Raw genomic sequence first — 16,190 nt, 5'->3', positions numbered from 1 at the left:
AAGATCTTCCAGGACCACTTGCTGTAGCACCTGCATTTTTCTGTGAAGTTTCTCATGGCATTATTGACTTGGCCCTAATCTGTTGGGACAGCCAACATTACAGTTGTAGGTGGTCTAACTCTTGTATGTTTCCTATTATTATGGCAATATTAGAATGAAAGCTGGAATCTTTTATTTCCTGCTTCCTCCCCACCTGAAAGATGAATTAATAACTAGGGGGTGAACTCCCAGAGGTGGTGTGGTTTACCTCTCTCTCCTACCATTCAGTCTTTTCTGTTCTGCGGGGATAGGCTCCAAGCCTCTTTAGGGATAACTCTGTGCCATAATGGTGTTGCAAGATCAAGTCTATCCTTTCCTAATTCTCCTAGATTGGCTACTATGAAACAGTCCAGCATGGGTTGTCTAAGCATAATGCTCTGCTTTTTTTTTTCCCCCTCCAGCCACCAGTTATGAGGTCCTAGGCGAAGTGTGGTGGTGAGTGAGGAGATGCTATGACAACGGGAGCTCTAAGAATCTTTAAAAAAAGAAAAGAAGTACTTGTGGCACCTTAGAGCAAGTCCTCCTTTTCTTTTTGCGAATACAGACTAACACGGCTGCTACTCTGAAACCTAAGAATCTTTGTCATAGATGAGATCAGAGTGGAGAAACGGAAGTAGGAGGGAGTGAATTAAACAACCAAGAAGCGGCTCTTATTCGAAGCGTGACTAAACCCACCAAGTTTAGTGCTATTCTGGTTTACGGTTTGTCTAACCGTGGCCGCCAGGAGTCTGCGGCGAGCCCCAGGCAAAGAATGGGGGTGACGGGATGAGGGCAGAAGAAATTTGAGAGATGTCCAGTTATTGGTTTGGAGAGGAGACCCCTGGAGTTACAGCCTAGCCAGGGTCTGGTGGTCTCGGAGCCCCCTGGGCCCCGAGCAGCTCTGCCAGGGAGCTGGTCCGCGCTGTAACACGTGTTAAGCCGCCGCAGCCCGTGTAGACAGGTGAACGGGCTGCAGCCCAAGCCGGGGCGTGCGAGCGGGCTCTGGGTGTTCTGGATTCAGCGCCCCGACCCGCCGCAAGGGACCGAGGCTGGAGGCACCAGGCCCCGTCGGCCGCTTCCTCCTGCCGCCCGCGCCCGGCAAGCTGCGGAAGGGCGGGGCGTCTCGCGCCGGTCGCTATGGCCCTACCTCTGACGTCACGAAGTTTACTGCGGCGGGTTCATCACGTGATGATGACGTAATGGTGGGTGACGGGGCGGGGGGGGGTGGGGGTCAATGTGAATTTCAGCTCCCTCGGGGTAAAATGAGAGTTTGAGACTACAGCTCCCACCCTGCACTGCTGCCCTACAACGAGCGCAGAAGTGGGGACTGCAGCTCCCAGCATGCAACGCTCTCCTCAAGGCGAGAGCGGAGCTGGGGACTACAGCTCCCAGCATCCCTTGCTCGGCCCGGGCCCCGCGGTGGGGGCTGGGAGACGTGGCGTGGGCGGGGCGCCGCCGTTGCCGGGGTGCGGAGTGACGGCTGCGGGCGAGGCGGTGAGTCAGAGGAGGGCCGCCGCCGAGGCTGAGGTGCGGAGCGGAGCCGCCCACTGTCTTCCGCGCGGCGCCGGGCGGCTGTGGCGAGGTCTCGGCCGCGAGTCTCTCCGCCGTCCGTCTCCTTGTCCCCGCCGCGCGCTCTCCGCCTGCTCGCGGCCCGGCGCGGCCATGTCGGGGATGCTGGGGAAGCTGTTCGGGACGGGCGGCAAGGGCGCCGGCAAGGGCCCGACCCCGCAGGAGGCCATCCAGCGGCTCCGCGACACCGAGGAGATGCTCAGCAAGAAGCAGGAGTTCCTGGAGAAGAAGATCGAGCAGGAGCTGGTGGCGGCCCGCAAGCACGGCACCAAGAACAAGCGGGGTGAGGGGCAACCCGCGGGGGCTGATGGCGGGCGGCCCGCCGCGCAGCGGGGTGGAGCCGGCTGGCTGGGCCCCTGCTCCGGGCCTTCAGCCCCGAGCCGCGGCTGTGCTTCTCCTTCAGCACCCAGGCGGGAGCGCCCGGATGGACGGGCCTTGGAGCAGGCTGGGCTGGGGATACCTCGGGGTCCCAAGGCCCTGAGCCTGGCGCGAGAACCTGCCCAGAATATCACTTCCTTCTGACCCAGGCTCGGCCCTCTGCTCTCGCAGCCCTGGGCACAGCTGGCCCAGTTTTCTGATCTGCGGTGGGGAGGGAAAGTTGGCCGCCAAAGTAGCTTTCAGTCTGTTCTACTGATATCTCGTCCTAATTTGAATCTTGATTGCTTGAACAGTCTCTCTTGCGGGTGGGTTATAGGATGAAGTTCCACATGCTATTGGCATTGGCTGCCCTGTCAGGTGAACTATAGGATCATTTCTTTTTACATATACTGGAGAGAGATCCTATCAAATGGTGACGCGTAGGGGCCACTTTCCCAGGCCTTTGTTTTAGAAAGCTTCAATTTAAGTTCCATTTATACTGGTTGACTTACCGGCGACCAATGTCTGGAGACAGAACAAAACATACCATGGTCTAACCTCAGTTCATTGGACCTATTCTCTATACACTGTATGATGGAGTAAGTTGCTTAGATGTTCTTTACAGCAGAAACTCTATATGTCTTTCTGTACAACATCAAACACTGTGTGCATTTAGTAAACTTTAACTAGCATTCTGTATGTGCATGAACATTAGGGGAAATATTTAGGCTTATACTCTGACAGTGGACCTGTTGCTGACAGCGGGTCTCCCTGCACTTGATTCTGCAAACGTTATCCACTAGTGTGGATGAGACAAAATTGTCGTCAGCTTTAGTGCAGTGGGACTTAACCACGGATCTTCTAAAACTGGTCCATTTGAAAGTGTAAGCGTTCCTTTTTGATATGGTAGCTGTAAAACCCATTGGCGGTAGCATGATCTAGTGGTTCCACTGTGGGATAGGTTGTCAGGTCTAGATCCTAGACCTGATTCTGAGTGTATCTTGCTGTGTGATCCTGGGCAAGTAACTTCCCCTCTTTTTGCTTTGGTTTCCTGCCTGGAAAATCGGGATAAAACCTAATAGCATTGTGAAACTTAATTAACACTTGTGATTTGAGATCTTGTGATAGAAGGCACTATGTATGACCTTGAGTATTTATTGATCACTTTGTTTTAATAACTAGGAGCTTATAAAGCTGTAGAAGATCCCCAAATTGATTCTACGGGAGGGGAAGGAAGTTCTAAAGTATACACTTTATCACATGATTATGTCATGATGAGTGAGCGTGACTATTGGAATGTCAGAAAGATAATGCAGAGTTTGAGCTTGGGTGCATTACTGGCAGTGTCTTACAGTTGGGAAACTTAACTTCAAGTAACCAGAAAAATATAAAAGTATGCAGGTCCCTGCTGGTTTAGAGCAGACTTAAAAAAACAAACAAAAAAAAAAACAAAAAAAACCCCAACAGGTTAAATCAAATAATTTGAAGATATCTGTTCCAGGGTGGATTTGATTTAAATCAAATTTGATATAAATCATGATTTAAATCACTAGTCAGGAACAAACGATTTAATCATGGATTTCTACATAAAAGTGCATTCTTGTTGGTTGTTATAACCTTAATACATATTCTTCACAACTCAGAGATAGACGTAGGTTTCCTTTTTAGAAGGTACACACTATACATTTTTAAAGTGATTTATTTTGAAAACTTTTCAGATTAGTTTTACAGCTATATCAGAAAATGAATGATTGTTTGGTTATTTCATTTACCAAAGGTAATTGCAGCAGATAGTTCACCTCCCAATGACTTCATAAATATCTCCAATTCAACAGGTTAATCATTAATATTTGGAGGATTTTCTTGCCATGCTGTATTAGGAGGAGAACATCACCAGATAGACATTTAAATTGTTGTATTTAACTAAAACAATAATGTTATGTATTCTGGATTTTTTTCTTCAACAGCAAACATATAACATTTTAACAAAGGCATATGCATTTTTGAATCTAGTTAAACATTCAAGTTTTTTCAAATCAGGTTTGGTTTTGTTAAAATTGTTTTTAACTAAAATAGTTAAATGAAATATATATTTTTTTTTTAAAAAAACAAAAATTAAATAGACTGTCAGCCAGGTCAACATGAGAAACTTAAAATATTGGTTTCTGCAGATAACTCAGTCGTTTTCACCTTCATTTTCCTGTTTGCTCCTAAACTGGAAAAGAAGAACAAGTTTTCCTGCTTTTTCAGTTCCCAAACAATTTCTCAATTTGGAGTAAATTAGTCCGAAGTGAGAAAATATTCTTTCTACACCAGCAGATGCTACAGCTGTTAAAAGTGAGATTATCACTTCAACAGTCTCTGAATCCAAGTGCTTAAGTGACTTCCACCACCAGTTCACTGATGTGATTTTCTTTAAAACATCATCAGCAAACGTATATTTCTTGAATGGTTCTTATTCCCTAACTGGGTCTCTCTTATGTCCTGCTGCCATTACAGGTTTTCCCTTCTAGTGAGAGAATGGTATGGTAGATCTCAAATCAATGAAGGATACACTCAGAAAGACCTCAAGATTTCTGGAATATGCTGCTCAAACAGTTTCACTTTTGTTTCTGCTGCCTGTCCCTCCCTTCTCACATTTATCTCCAGATGACTTCTCCTTGTCCAGATCTATTCTGCCCCCAACAATCTTCTATTTATTGAACTTTTTGAAACTTTGCACTTTTAGAGAGAGGTAAGGGATTGACTCTATGCACATTTGCAGAGGGACAATAGTGTTGAGGTCTGTTATTTCTCATGTCTATATATTTTATTTATTTATTTAAAAATATTTTTGCTGTTAACAAGCATTATCATCTCTGGAGACACAAATCCACAGTTTGAGAACTGGAGAACTAAGCATCTCTGATGGTATCTTCTTGACTGAGCACTGAGTCCCATTGGGTAGATTAGCCCCTGGAACCCCTTAAGAACCCCATAAGATTGAGTCCCTAATCCATGAACTATTGGAACTCATTTACAAAACTTTTCTTAAACATTACGTGAATATATTGTATATTGAATATACAAGCTTCTGAGCTACAAAGAGCTGCTCTTCAAGTTTGGGAAAGGTGCTCAGAATCACAGCTAAATACAAGGGGGACATTGTTGAGCATAAGTAAACACATATTTTAAGGGACCCTTCAAGGTGAAGTGGCCCATTAATCCTGTTGCAGTCATAGGACAAAAAAGGGGGGTTAGTGGATTCCAGAGTGTTATAAGAAGTCATAAATCCAGTATCTTTATTAAAACCATGATTTTTAGTGTCTAGCAAAGTTATGAATTTAAGCTCCCAGGTTCATCTTTTGAAGATGGTATTCAGATTTCCTTTGAGGATGAGGACTGAGAGTCAGATATGGAGTGGTCATTTTGTTAAGTTTTCCCCTATGGGTGGTAGGGTGTTTTTGTTTTCATTTTTCGGTGCGAGTTTATTCGAAAACATGGCGATAGTCTGGTTTCACACACACCCCTGCCCCAACTCCCGGATTGCCTGCCAGCTCCTTGCCCGCCTTGTCCAGGGTTGTTAGGTGACCTTATTTCCCTAAACTAAAAACAGGATACATAGGGCTGGCCTGAGCCAGCTGGCCTTCCAGATGTTCCTCCATGCCTCATATTGATCCAAGTAGCAGAGATGGGGCAGGGAGAAAAGGAAATGAGCATGGGCTGGGATCTGGGCAGCAAAATGGTGTGAATGCGTGTGAGTACTTTTGAGCTTGGAGTCAGGCAGTGAAACTATTGGACTATGATCCATCTAGCGGTGAGATGCCCCTTTCAGGTATAGCAGAGGGGCAGGAAGGAGGTGCCAGGTAGTGGGAGGGACCAGGAAGACTCCAGATAGCAGCCTGGGGAGATGGTGGAGGCTAGGATGTGGCAGAAGCAGGTACCTGGAGGTGGACAGGGAAGGGAAAGAGGCTGGTTGGGGCAGGGAGCGGGGACTGGAGAGGGCTCTGGGAACTGGCCCCAAAGGACGGGGCATAGGGAGAACATGAGGCCAGGGTCGGGGGCTCTGGGGTCCGCTTGGGGGCAGGGGACATGAGACAGGGTTGGGTGGGCTCCAGGGACCGCTTGGGGGTATGAGGCCAGGGTGGGAGGTTGGGCTTTGGGGTGGGGAGCACGGGATGGGGACTGCTCGGATCACAAACATGGCTCTGCATGGCTCCAACTCAGCTTCAGCCCATATGCAGAGGCGACATGTAGTTGTGGCTAGCAGGGGGGCACGTGTCCCACCATTTCTTGGGACACCCAGAAGTGAGAAGGCAGGACTCCCCCTAGCAGCAGCACTCTCTTTGTGCCCATGCAGCCTGAGAAAGGAGGAAGCAGAAGGGTGGCAGGTTGAGCTCTGACTCCCCCATTCCCTGCTGCTGGAGTCCCATGCATTGCCTCTGCTTCCACCCCTGACTGGACTCGCCTCACTTCGGTGGATAGTCTGCAAAGCAGGCAGCAGTGCTGGGACTCCAGCAGCAAGGAAGGTGAAACAGCCCCTTGTAGGGGGGGTGGAGGAGGAGTTCAGCCAGCGGCCCTGCTCCCTCCTCGGGACTCGAGAGCACTGCTGCCAGGTGGAGTGCCCCTCCTCACTTCCCCTTCAGAAGTGCCTGGAGAAATGGTGGGGGGAGCATGTGACCTATGGATGTCCCGCCCATGCATCCCCTCTGCCCCATTGATACACTGAAAAGTGTCTGGCAGTCTGGATTCGGACCGGAGTCTGACTATTGACTACCCAGGTATAGACACTGGGTTGCTTACATTGGCTGTCAACCTGGTGCTGGGCTTACAGCTGGGGCCTCCCCTTACCCCGGCGCTGACAACCTGAGCTTTCAGCCAGTTAGTGGGTGAAAATCCACAGAAAAGCAGTTTTTCGTGGTGCAAACTGAGGACTTGATCTTATGAGGTGCTGAACACCTCCGTCTCTGTTGAAGTCAGAAGCTGAGGGTGTTCAGCACCTTGCCAGGCTTAAGCAGTGTGTGAACTTCACTCTTGAACGTGTGCGTGTTTTTTGTTGTTTTAGTGGATTTGTAGATCTGTATAGAATTCTGTTTTGTACACATGTAAAAGCACTATGTTAGCCAAGCCATGTGGGTGGTTTTATTTCAGTTATTTGACATCATTCATCAAAAGTAAAGCAGCTTAAATGTATGTATAGGAATTGAACCAGCCATTTGAGAGAGGACATGATCCTATGTGCTGTGACTGGTTTAGAGAATGCCAAAATGTCAACGTTTTGCTAGAATTATATTCCAACCATATCTGATGCATTAACAAGAATTATTCATTTTTATTTTTTTGTATTGCTAAATATGCTTTTAATACGGATATTTACTAGATTTTTCCATCCTCGCCCTGAATCCCCTTTAGGCATGTACACCAGAAGTCTGTTATGGAAAGGGAAAAACTGTTCTGTGGCTTAAATTTTTGTTATAGCAGGCAATCCGTTTTAGGATGTGTTATGTTTTAATGCAAGATTTAAAATATCAATACATACATCTTAAGAGTGTTCCATGGGGCCAGCATTTTCAGAGCATGGAACTGGAACCTAGGAAGTCCTGATTTCTGAACCCAGTGGTAACCACTGACATACTCGATGACCTGGTCAAGGCACTTAACATCTGCCTCTGTCTCCATTTTCCTTATCTGTGTAATGGGGATAATGCTCACTTTACTTCATAAGGATGTGAGGAGATTTAGTAAATTAATATTGGTATAGTGCTTGGTATAGCACAGACTCACAGTGCTACACTTAGATTATTTTTGTCAGAGATCCAGCATGAATACTTTCGTTCTCATTTTTTTCCAATGTGGGAAAATAATTAAAATTTGTGTTGGCCCACTCACCAAACATAAGTACACATTCTCTAAGCTGGAGGTGAGTTTGAGACATAGGCTAGCTTTAACTCTTGTGTACAGACTTCCTCGAAACACAGTAATTAAATGTTTGTGTAATTACGTTCTCTTCTTGTCTGTTTTTTTTCTTTGTGCATAAGAGCTTTCACTATATTTCGTCTGTTCATTTCTCAAAAAAAACTTTCCTGGGTTTGATCTGGAGATGTTCCAGTGGCAGACTGGATGAGAGGATTGACTTTGTTTTAGAGTGAACAAGAACTGAATTTTGATGCTGAAAGCTTTCCTCTGTGGTGAAAACTTCACATACAGTGCCCTATAGGCAGCTAGCCATAGTGGAAAAGATGATTCAATTTACTAATTTTAGGTTTTTGATTATATTACACTTCAGGCTGCAAAATGGCCTGGGTGGGCTAGTCACCAAATGTGTCAGGAATGAATAATAGCTGAATAATCACAATTTGTAGCCTTCAGGAACAACCTTACTGTGCTTGCTATGGAAATTGGTGGTTCAGTGCTTAACTGGGTGTGATAAGGAGATACAGTGTGATTGTGTTTACAGCTGCCTTGAAGCTAAGCTGGGAGCTATAAGCACCTGGATGCATCCAATGAAGTGAGCTGTAGCTCACGAAAGCTTATGCTCAAATAAATTTGTTAGTCTCTAAGGTGCCACAAGTACTCCTTTTCTTTTTGCGAATACAGACTAACACAGCTGCTACTTGAAACCTATAAGCACCTGTTGAACTGATGTCAGACAGCTGAGGATTTAACACTTCATACAGGAAGTCCAGGAAATATTGATTGATGTCTCAAATGATGTCTGCTTAGCTTAGAGCAGGGGCGGGCAAACTTTTTGGCCCGAGAGCCACATTGGGGTGCGAAACTGTATGGAGGGCCAGGTAGGGAAGGCTGTGCCTCCCCAAACAGTCTGCCCCCATCAGTCCCCTCCCACTTTCCATCCCCCTCAGAACCTGTCACCCATCCACCCCCCTGGCTCCTTGTCCCCGACCGCCCCCTCCCAGGACTCTGGGACTCCACCTCTGCCCTTTCCAACCGCCCCCCTGTTCCCTGTCCCCTAATTGCCCCACCCGGGATCCCACCCCCTATCCAACCGCCCCCTGGTCCCTGACTGCCCTCCAGGACCTCCTGCCCCTTATCGAACCCCCCCCCCCAGCCCCCTTACCATGCTGCTCAGAGCAGCATGTCTGGGAGCCGCACCGGAGCCATACACGCTACCGTGCTACCCTGCATGAGCGCGCAGCCCGGCCGCCCAGAGCGCTGCCTGCACGGTGGCATGGCTGCGGGGGAGCGGAGACGGCAAGGGAGGGACCGGGGGCTAGCCTCCCGGGCCAGGAGTTAGTTTGCCCACCTTTGCCTGTAGTTTGCCCACCTCTGGCTTTGAGGCAATTCTTGATTTAGTCCTAACTGGAGTACAGGATCTGGTCCTAGAGATGAATATAGCTGCATTACTTGGTAATAGTGACCATAACATAATAAAATGTAATATCCCTGGGGAGGCGGGGGATGAGACACCACAGCAGCACCCCATGGTAGTATTTAATTTCAGAAAGGGGAATTACACAAAAATGAGGAAGTTTCTTGTTTGTCAGCATTTCTGCCCACCCATGTGTCCAAGCTTTGATTCCTGTCACGGTACTTCATACATATATTTTTATACTGCTTTGCTGTTTTTCCATAGATTCATAGACATTAAGGCCAAAAGGGACCTCCTGCATAAGGCAGACCAAAGAACCTCACCCAGTAATTTCTGCATTAAGCCCATAACTTCAGTTGGGATTTAGCATATTTAATTTGCCTAAGGCAGTAGTAATAATCAGGATTAGAACCCAGCTCTCCATTTTCCCCATATCTGTTCTAATAGCCTCATTGTTTAGTTATGGGCAAGTTACTTAACTTTGAAATGAGGACATTGCCTACCTTACAAGGAAAGGTCTGTGGAAAACCTTACTAGGTTCTTATTAGATGGAGGCAGGAGTGAAAGATAAGTTGGAGCCCCATCACCGAATGCCATTAGCAGTTCCCTGGTGAAAGCTTTGCACCTAGCCACAGCTGCAAGGCGGAGAAGGATTGGTGCTTGGATTCTTACCAAAATGCTGTCCCAGGGCCCTGCAGAGGGGATTTTATCTCCTGAATTAGCCTCTGCCTAGGGATGATAGATAAATAGAAGCCCCTGCTGCTGGGAGGGAGGAGCTTTTTTCTCTCCCAGCCCCAATCCACTTGGCTGCTGTAAGGGAGTCTGGGCATCTATAGTTCTACTCCTACCCAGCCTCTTAGGTGGTGGTCCCCTCTGAATAGCCTCAATGACAACCTCTGCTATTTTCCTCTGGCAGGCTGCGAAATTGACATGATTCTAGTCAGTTGCACTGTTACCCATGGGACTCTCAAATGCAGTAGGGAACTGGCCAGACCTCTGTTAATTTCACACTCCAGCTGTATCCCAAGACTGGGAGCAACAGATGATGCTGGCTTGTCTTCTGCATACTTAGGAAAACACCACTTTATCAGGTCACTTTTGGAATGGTTTTACACCTTTTTGAGCAATTGTTGATGTCGCCCCCTCAAAATTGCCAGGGACAACTAGCAGATGAGTTTTTCAAGCCTTACACAAGAGCAGTGTTAGGTTTAATTAAATCCAGTGGTTTGAAATGCTTTGCAGACCTCAGATGGAAGGTATACAAATGTGAAGTATTAAAATTGTTGGCTTCAGTTTGTTGCCATCTGTTCTGACAAGTTTTTATAGGACTAATTTCAAAAAATTCTTTAACCATATACCAGGACTTCTCTTTAATTTGTACAGTAATTAACAGTCCACTCTGAGTTGGCAGTGAGGAAAGGAATATTTCTATCTAGTATCATAGCTGAGCAACCTGGTAATGTGGCTTTTTGGTGCTAGAGTTGTCTTCTATATTGTTAGGATTCATAGCTTTTTTTTCTAATTGGAAACTGATCAGTTGATCAGTCTGTGTACTGTTTAATTCAAATATCTGTATAGTAGTTTTAAACACGTGTGGTAGCTTTTTAAAATGGAAACAGTCCTACCTGTGTACTAGTTATAGTATGAAGCTTTTTGAGCTAGAAAAATCACTTACTATACATAGTTTAGCTTCAGAACTTCATCTGTTTGTCATTCTGAAACATTTGGGCTTGTATGTACATATTCGGAGCTCTGCACCTTGGTAAAGTGTTCATTTTTAGAGGAAAATTTTAGAGATTCTGTGTGTCCAGTATAAAGGTTTTAGGCATTCAGCTTTATTTCTAAACCAGACTCTGCAACTTCAGATGCTTAAAGCTGACTGTTGCTCCTCCTCACGCCGGAATTTAAGTTCCAGTCAGTGACCAATGAGGAATCATATTGTCATTGTCTTCTCTGACTCCTTCCTGGATTGTGTGCTGTCCCTTTCCTTCTCCTGCCAGCATACGAATGGTCTCGTGCTCTTTCTCTTCTGTGCAGGAAACTATCACAACAGCATTTCCTGAAAGCTTGGTTTTTATTTTTTATAATGTGGAAAACCACACAGTTAAAATGGAAGGTAAGTACTCTGTCTGCAGAAATGTCCTGCAGCCTACTGTGCTAGGCTCCAGGTGTTTGAGGATAACGTTTCAGTTACAAGTGCCCAAAAAGGAAAGCCTGCCTCAGTTAAAACTATAATATAGCTGCTATTGTGCCATAATCCAAGGAAGAGTTATGGCACTGATGTTGCAAGCTTCCTCCTATGTCCGAGAGGGACCGCCTCACCTCTGGGACTGAGTGGGGAGTTGAGGTGCTGGCTCTTGTATCATGTAAGCAGACTCTTGTCTAATAGAAACTGGACTTGGGCTGAGATAAGCACTGCTTGGTACATGCCACTGAATGACCAATTATGCAGAGGTGAGTGTTCTGTATCTCTGTTACTAATCCCCTGAGCCATCTGGTGCCCTACAAAATCATATTTAAACAAGGATTGTGCTCAGTGGGTGAGATTAAAATCAACCATCTTATCCGATTACTTTGTGTATAACTTGTTGCTGTAGGGCTTTTATACTATTTTAGGGAAGTTCTATGGCCTGTGTTGAACAGGAGGTCAGGCTACGTGATTACAGTGGTCCCCTCTGGCCTCGAAATATATGCTTTGTTTGTAATGTATACATGTAGTGTTGGAGAGCATGTCAAGATTTGTTTTAATTAGAATCTCGTCTCAGGAGTTTCTTGACATGTTGAAGATAAATTGCTGGGTGTTGCTAGATTGAGAGATCCAGAATAGTTACCTGAGATTTTAAAATATGCTCTAACGCTGCCAAACCCCGAGTCTGAGGCGCTCGCTGTTTGTCCTTGCTGCCTTTGAAATGGGATTCTGTTGATGATTCAGACTCTTGTCTGTGATGTGAGCACCAGGAGTATGGACTCAAATGTGTACAGAACAGCTAAATTAATGCATGCTTTGTTTCAGTTGTCTAAGTTATATTAAGTATCTGTGTAGAAGACAGTTATACAGTAGTAATCTACATCTTTTAGATATTTTTAAGTATTCATTACTCTGGTGTTTAGGGTTATGATGTGGATGATAGAAAACAGTTGGATCTGTCCAGAAGAGAGAGGCAAATGGGATAGATGGGTTTAATAAATTAGTCCATTTTATATTCTTTCTGTATGGTTGACAGTTGGTATACCCTTATTTTGAGGTTGCTTTTAGAGGTTTTTTCCTTTCAAATATATACATTTGCCTCCTCTGTTTGTTTTAGTGGGATGCCTGCTTCTGAAAGAAATTTCTTGATTGAAAGAATCAATCCTGAAGCACTTAGAGGAGAGGAAAGTGATCAGGAACAGTCAGCATGGATTCACCAAGGGAAGGTCATGCCTGACTAATCTAATCGCCTTTTATGATGAGATTACTGGTTCTGTGGATGAAGGGAAAGCAGTGGATGTATTGTTTCTTGACTTTAGCAAAGCTTTTGACACGGTCTCCCACAGCATTCTTGTCAGCAAGTTAAGGAAGTATGGGCCGGATGAATGCACTATAAGGTGGGTAGAAAGCTGGCTAGATTGTCGGGCTCAACGGGTAGTGATCAATGGCTCCATGTCTAGTTGGCAGCCGGTGTCAAGTGGAGTGCCCCAGGGGTCGGTCCTGGGGCCCGTTTTGTTCAATATCTTCATAAATGATCTGGAGGATGGTGTGGATTGCACTCTCAGCAAATTTGCGGATGATACTAAACTGGGAGGAGTGGTAGATACGCTGGAGGGGAGGGATAGGATACAGAAGGACCTAGACAAATTGGAAGATTGGGCCAAAAGAAATCTAATGAGGTTCAATAAGGATAAGTGCAGGGTCCTGCACTTAGGATGGAAGAATCCAATGCACCGCTACAGACTAGGGACCGAATGGCTCGGCAGCAGTTCTGCGGAAAAGGACCTAGGGGTGACAGTGGACGAGAAGCTGGATATGAGTCAGCAGTGTGCCCTTGTTGCCAAGAAGGCCAATGGCATTTTGGGATGTATAAGTAGGGGCATAGCGAGCAGATCGAGGGACGTGATCGTTCCCCTCTATTCGACACTGGTGAGGCCTCATCTGGAGTACTGTGTCCAGTTTTGGGCCCCACACTACAAGAAGGATGTGGATAAATTGGAAAGAGTACAGCGAAGGGCAACAAAAATGATTAGGGGTCTAGAGCACATGACTTATGAGGAGAGGCTGAGGGAGCTGGGATTGTTTAGTCTGCAGAAGAGAAGAATGAGGGGGGATTTGATAGCTGCTTTCAACTACCTGAAAGGGGGTTTCAAAGAGGATGGCTCTAGACTGTTCTCAATGGTAGCAGATGACAGAACGAGGAGTAATGGTCTCAAGTTGCAATGGGGGAGGTTTAGATTGGATATTAGGAAAAACTTTTTCACTAAGAGGGTGGTGAAACACTGGAATGCGTTACCTAGGGAGGTGGTAGAATCTCCTTCCTTAGAGGTTTTTAAGGTCAGGCTTGACAAAGCCCTGGCTAGGATGATTTAACTGGGACTTGGTCCTGCTTTGAGCAGGGGGTTGGACTAGATGACCTTCTGGGGTCCCTTCCAACCCTGATATTCTATGATTCTATGATTCTATGATAAGATACTGCCTCAAGTTGTCATACTTTCTAGAGTGAAGCAATGAGTAGGTTTTAAGTTTAAATTTCTCCTCAGTCTTACAGACCAGAGATGTTATACCTTGAGTTTCCACTGGGCCAGATGTCTTTCAGTATTTTTGTATCAAGTATGTGATCCTGTTTTCTGTGGTAAAGAATGGTAGCTGCAGGACAACAGAGATAGAAGCTGGGTAGGTAGTGGATAGATAAAATCATGAAGGTCAGGCTCGGGATGGGGGGAATCCTGTAAGTTCACTTATGTGCAGATCTTTACAGCGTGTCTGTTTCTGTATTAAATAAAATAACAGAACTTCAGATTCTTCACAGTACTTTTTAATGCAGACAGTTCTTCTGTTTTCCTCAAACCAGACACATTTTTCTCTTCAGATATCAAAATTGGATTTGTGGGTATATGAAACCCTATATAGTCTTAGGGGTTTTTTTTGTAAATTCTAATATACCACCAATAGAGGCGTTTCATAAAATTCAAATAAGGTACTTTTAAAACTGCTATAAGCAAAAGATAAAATGTAAAATGCTAAGGTCCTGAGTCAACAAGCACTAAAGCAGGTCCCTAACTTCACGCACAATGAAACTACTCAATCATGTAAAGGGAAGCTTTGTGGATAAGTGTTTGCAGCATCTGGGGCTAAAATAGTATTTTTATTAAAATCTTTTCTTTTTCACTTTAAAAATTGTGGAGGTGTTTATAATGAAAACTTCAGATTTCTATTACATTAATAAAAAGCTATTGTGAACTTTTTTTATATACAGGCCAAAATTTTCAAACATGAATCTAAAATTCTGTTTTTGAAAATCCCACTTTAAGAATACCTACATGACTTGTTGCATTGACTTCAGACTGCAAACCATGGTAGGGGAGGCTAGCCTGACTGAAGCATTTCCCGTTTTCTTCCCTTGTGGAAGCTCCTGAATTGAAAGGTGGTGGTGGCTGCAGAGATAGAACGACTATTTTGTTATCAATCTTGTCTTTTGAATCTGTGGCGTTATCACTGTAAGGTTGTTAATGAGGCCCTGGATTCCACTTTTTCATCATAGTGGAGTATTTTAGTAGAAAAAATTTCTCTGTAAAAACTGAATTTCTGCTAAAAAGTGGGGAAAATAAAGAAACAATGTACTATCCACTTTGCAATTGAAGATCTGAAAAAGGAAAGAACTAGCAACATGTTAATAAGTCTGACTTTAAATTTAAAAATCTCCCTCTTTTTTTTTAAAATGACTTTTCTTTCAAGCAATTGAAGCTGACATTCCAAATCTAGCTGCCTCTGATCCAGCTGCTTTTTATTGGTCTTGTCTTCCCTCTGGGAGAGCAGTAAAGAGGCCCTTGGGAATAAAAAACAGGCCCCAGGTCTACTTAGTTTGGAATGGTAACAGGATGACAGATGTATTAAAATAATGATACTGAGAAGTTAGTGCTCCTGGTTACAGTGTCACATAATAATAGGGTGACCAGATGTCCCAATTTTATAGGGACAGTCCCGATTTTTGGGTCTTATTCTTATATAGGCTCCTATTACCCCCGCACCCTTGTCCCAATTTTTCACACTTAATGTCTGGTCACCGTACATAATAAGAGCCTGGGATCAGCCAATTAAATTAAAGGCAATATATTTAAAACTAATACAAGGAAATGCTTTCTTTTAGTGCATATTAACTGATGGCATTTGCTGCTATAAAGTTTTACTGAACCAAAATTTAGTAAAATTCAAAATAATTAGATATGAATGACAAGATTTAGTTGAATTCTATCCACCATTACATTGTATAGGATAACTTTATAATGGACAGAAATCCTCCTGCTTCAGGTCAAAAGCCAAACCGCAAACTGCCAAAGGTTAGGAAGAAATATATCCTGTAAGCTTGTTGGTGCATAATTAATTATGGAGGCTGTAAAACTTTTCTCTAGTATCTGCCACTATCTGAAATAAGATATTGATCTAGATGTACTGTTGGTATGGTCCTGTATGATAGTTCTTGTGTGATGGTGCATAAGAATATTTTTGCTGTTCTTTGGTTTAATTCTCTCAGTGAAGAGGGACCATCATGGTCTTGTGAATGCTCTAGTGATGAATCTTTGACTTCAGTCGATTTTTGTTGTTTTGTGTAAATGGCAAAATTCTAAACCCATTGGTAAATGTCTCTTCTTGTATCAGACGACCTCTTTTTCAGGAAGTGGATATGGAAATCTGTCAGAGCTTTCTACATGATCCTGCTACAGTGAGCTAACAATCCTTTAAAATGAG

General features: G+C 44.6%; 1 protein-coding gene across 2 annotated transcripts in view; it reads left to right on the top strand.

Annotated features, from left to right (window-relative positions):
• Positions 1-1,446: 1,446 nt before the first annotated feature.
• CHMP4B (charged multivesicular body protein 4B) overlaps positions 1,447-16,190 on the top strand; it is a 34,012-nt gene continuing 19,268 nt past the window's right edge. Inside the window, exon 1 of one of the 2 annotated variants that reach the window (XM_038370191.2) lies at positions 1,447-1,870. In XM_038370191.2, coding sequence (XP_038226119.1) covers positions 1,681-1,870 — 190 coding nt within the window. In that variant the 5' untranslated portion in view covers positions 1,447-1,680. The remainder of the gene's footprint in view (positions 1,871-16,190) is intronic. The other variant, XM_038370192.2, reaches the window with a different exon arrangement.

Source organism: Dermochelys coriacea, chromosome 13, assembly GCF_009764565.3.
Source record: "Dermochelys coriacea isolate rDerCor1 chromosome 13, rDerCor1.pri.v4, whole genome shotgun sequence".
In the NCBI taxonomy this organism is placed as follows: domain Eukaryota; kingdom Metazoa; phylum Chordata; order Testudines; family Dermochelyidae; genus Dermochelys; species Dermochelys coriacea.
The sequence above is the reverse complement of the archived record's forward strand: the minus strand, read 5'-3'. Positions and strand labels throughout refer to the sequence as shown.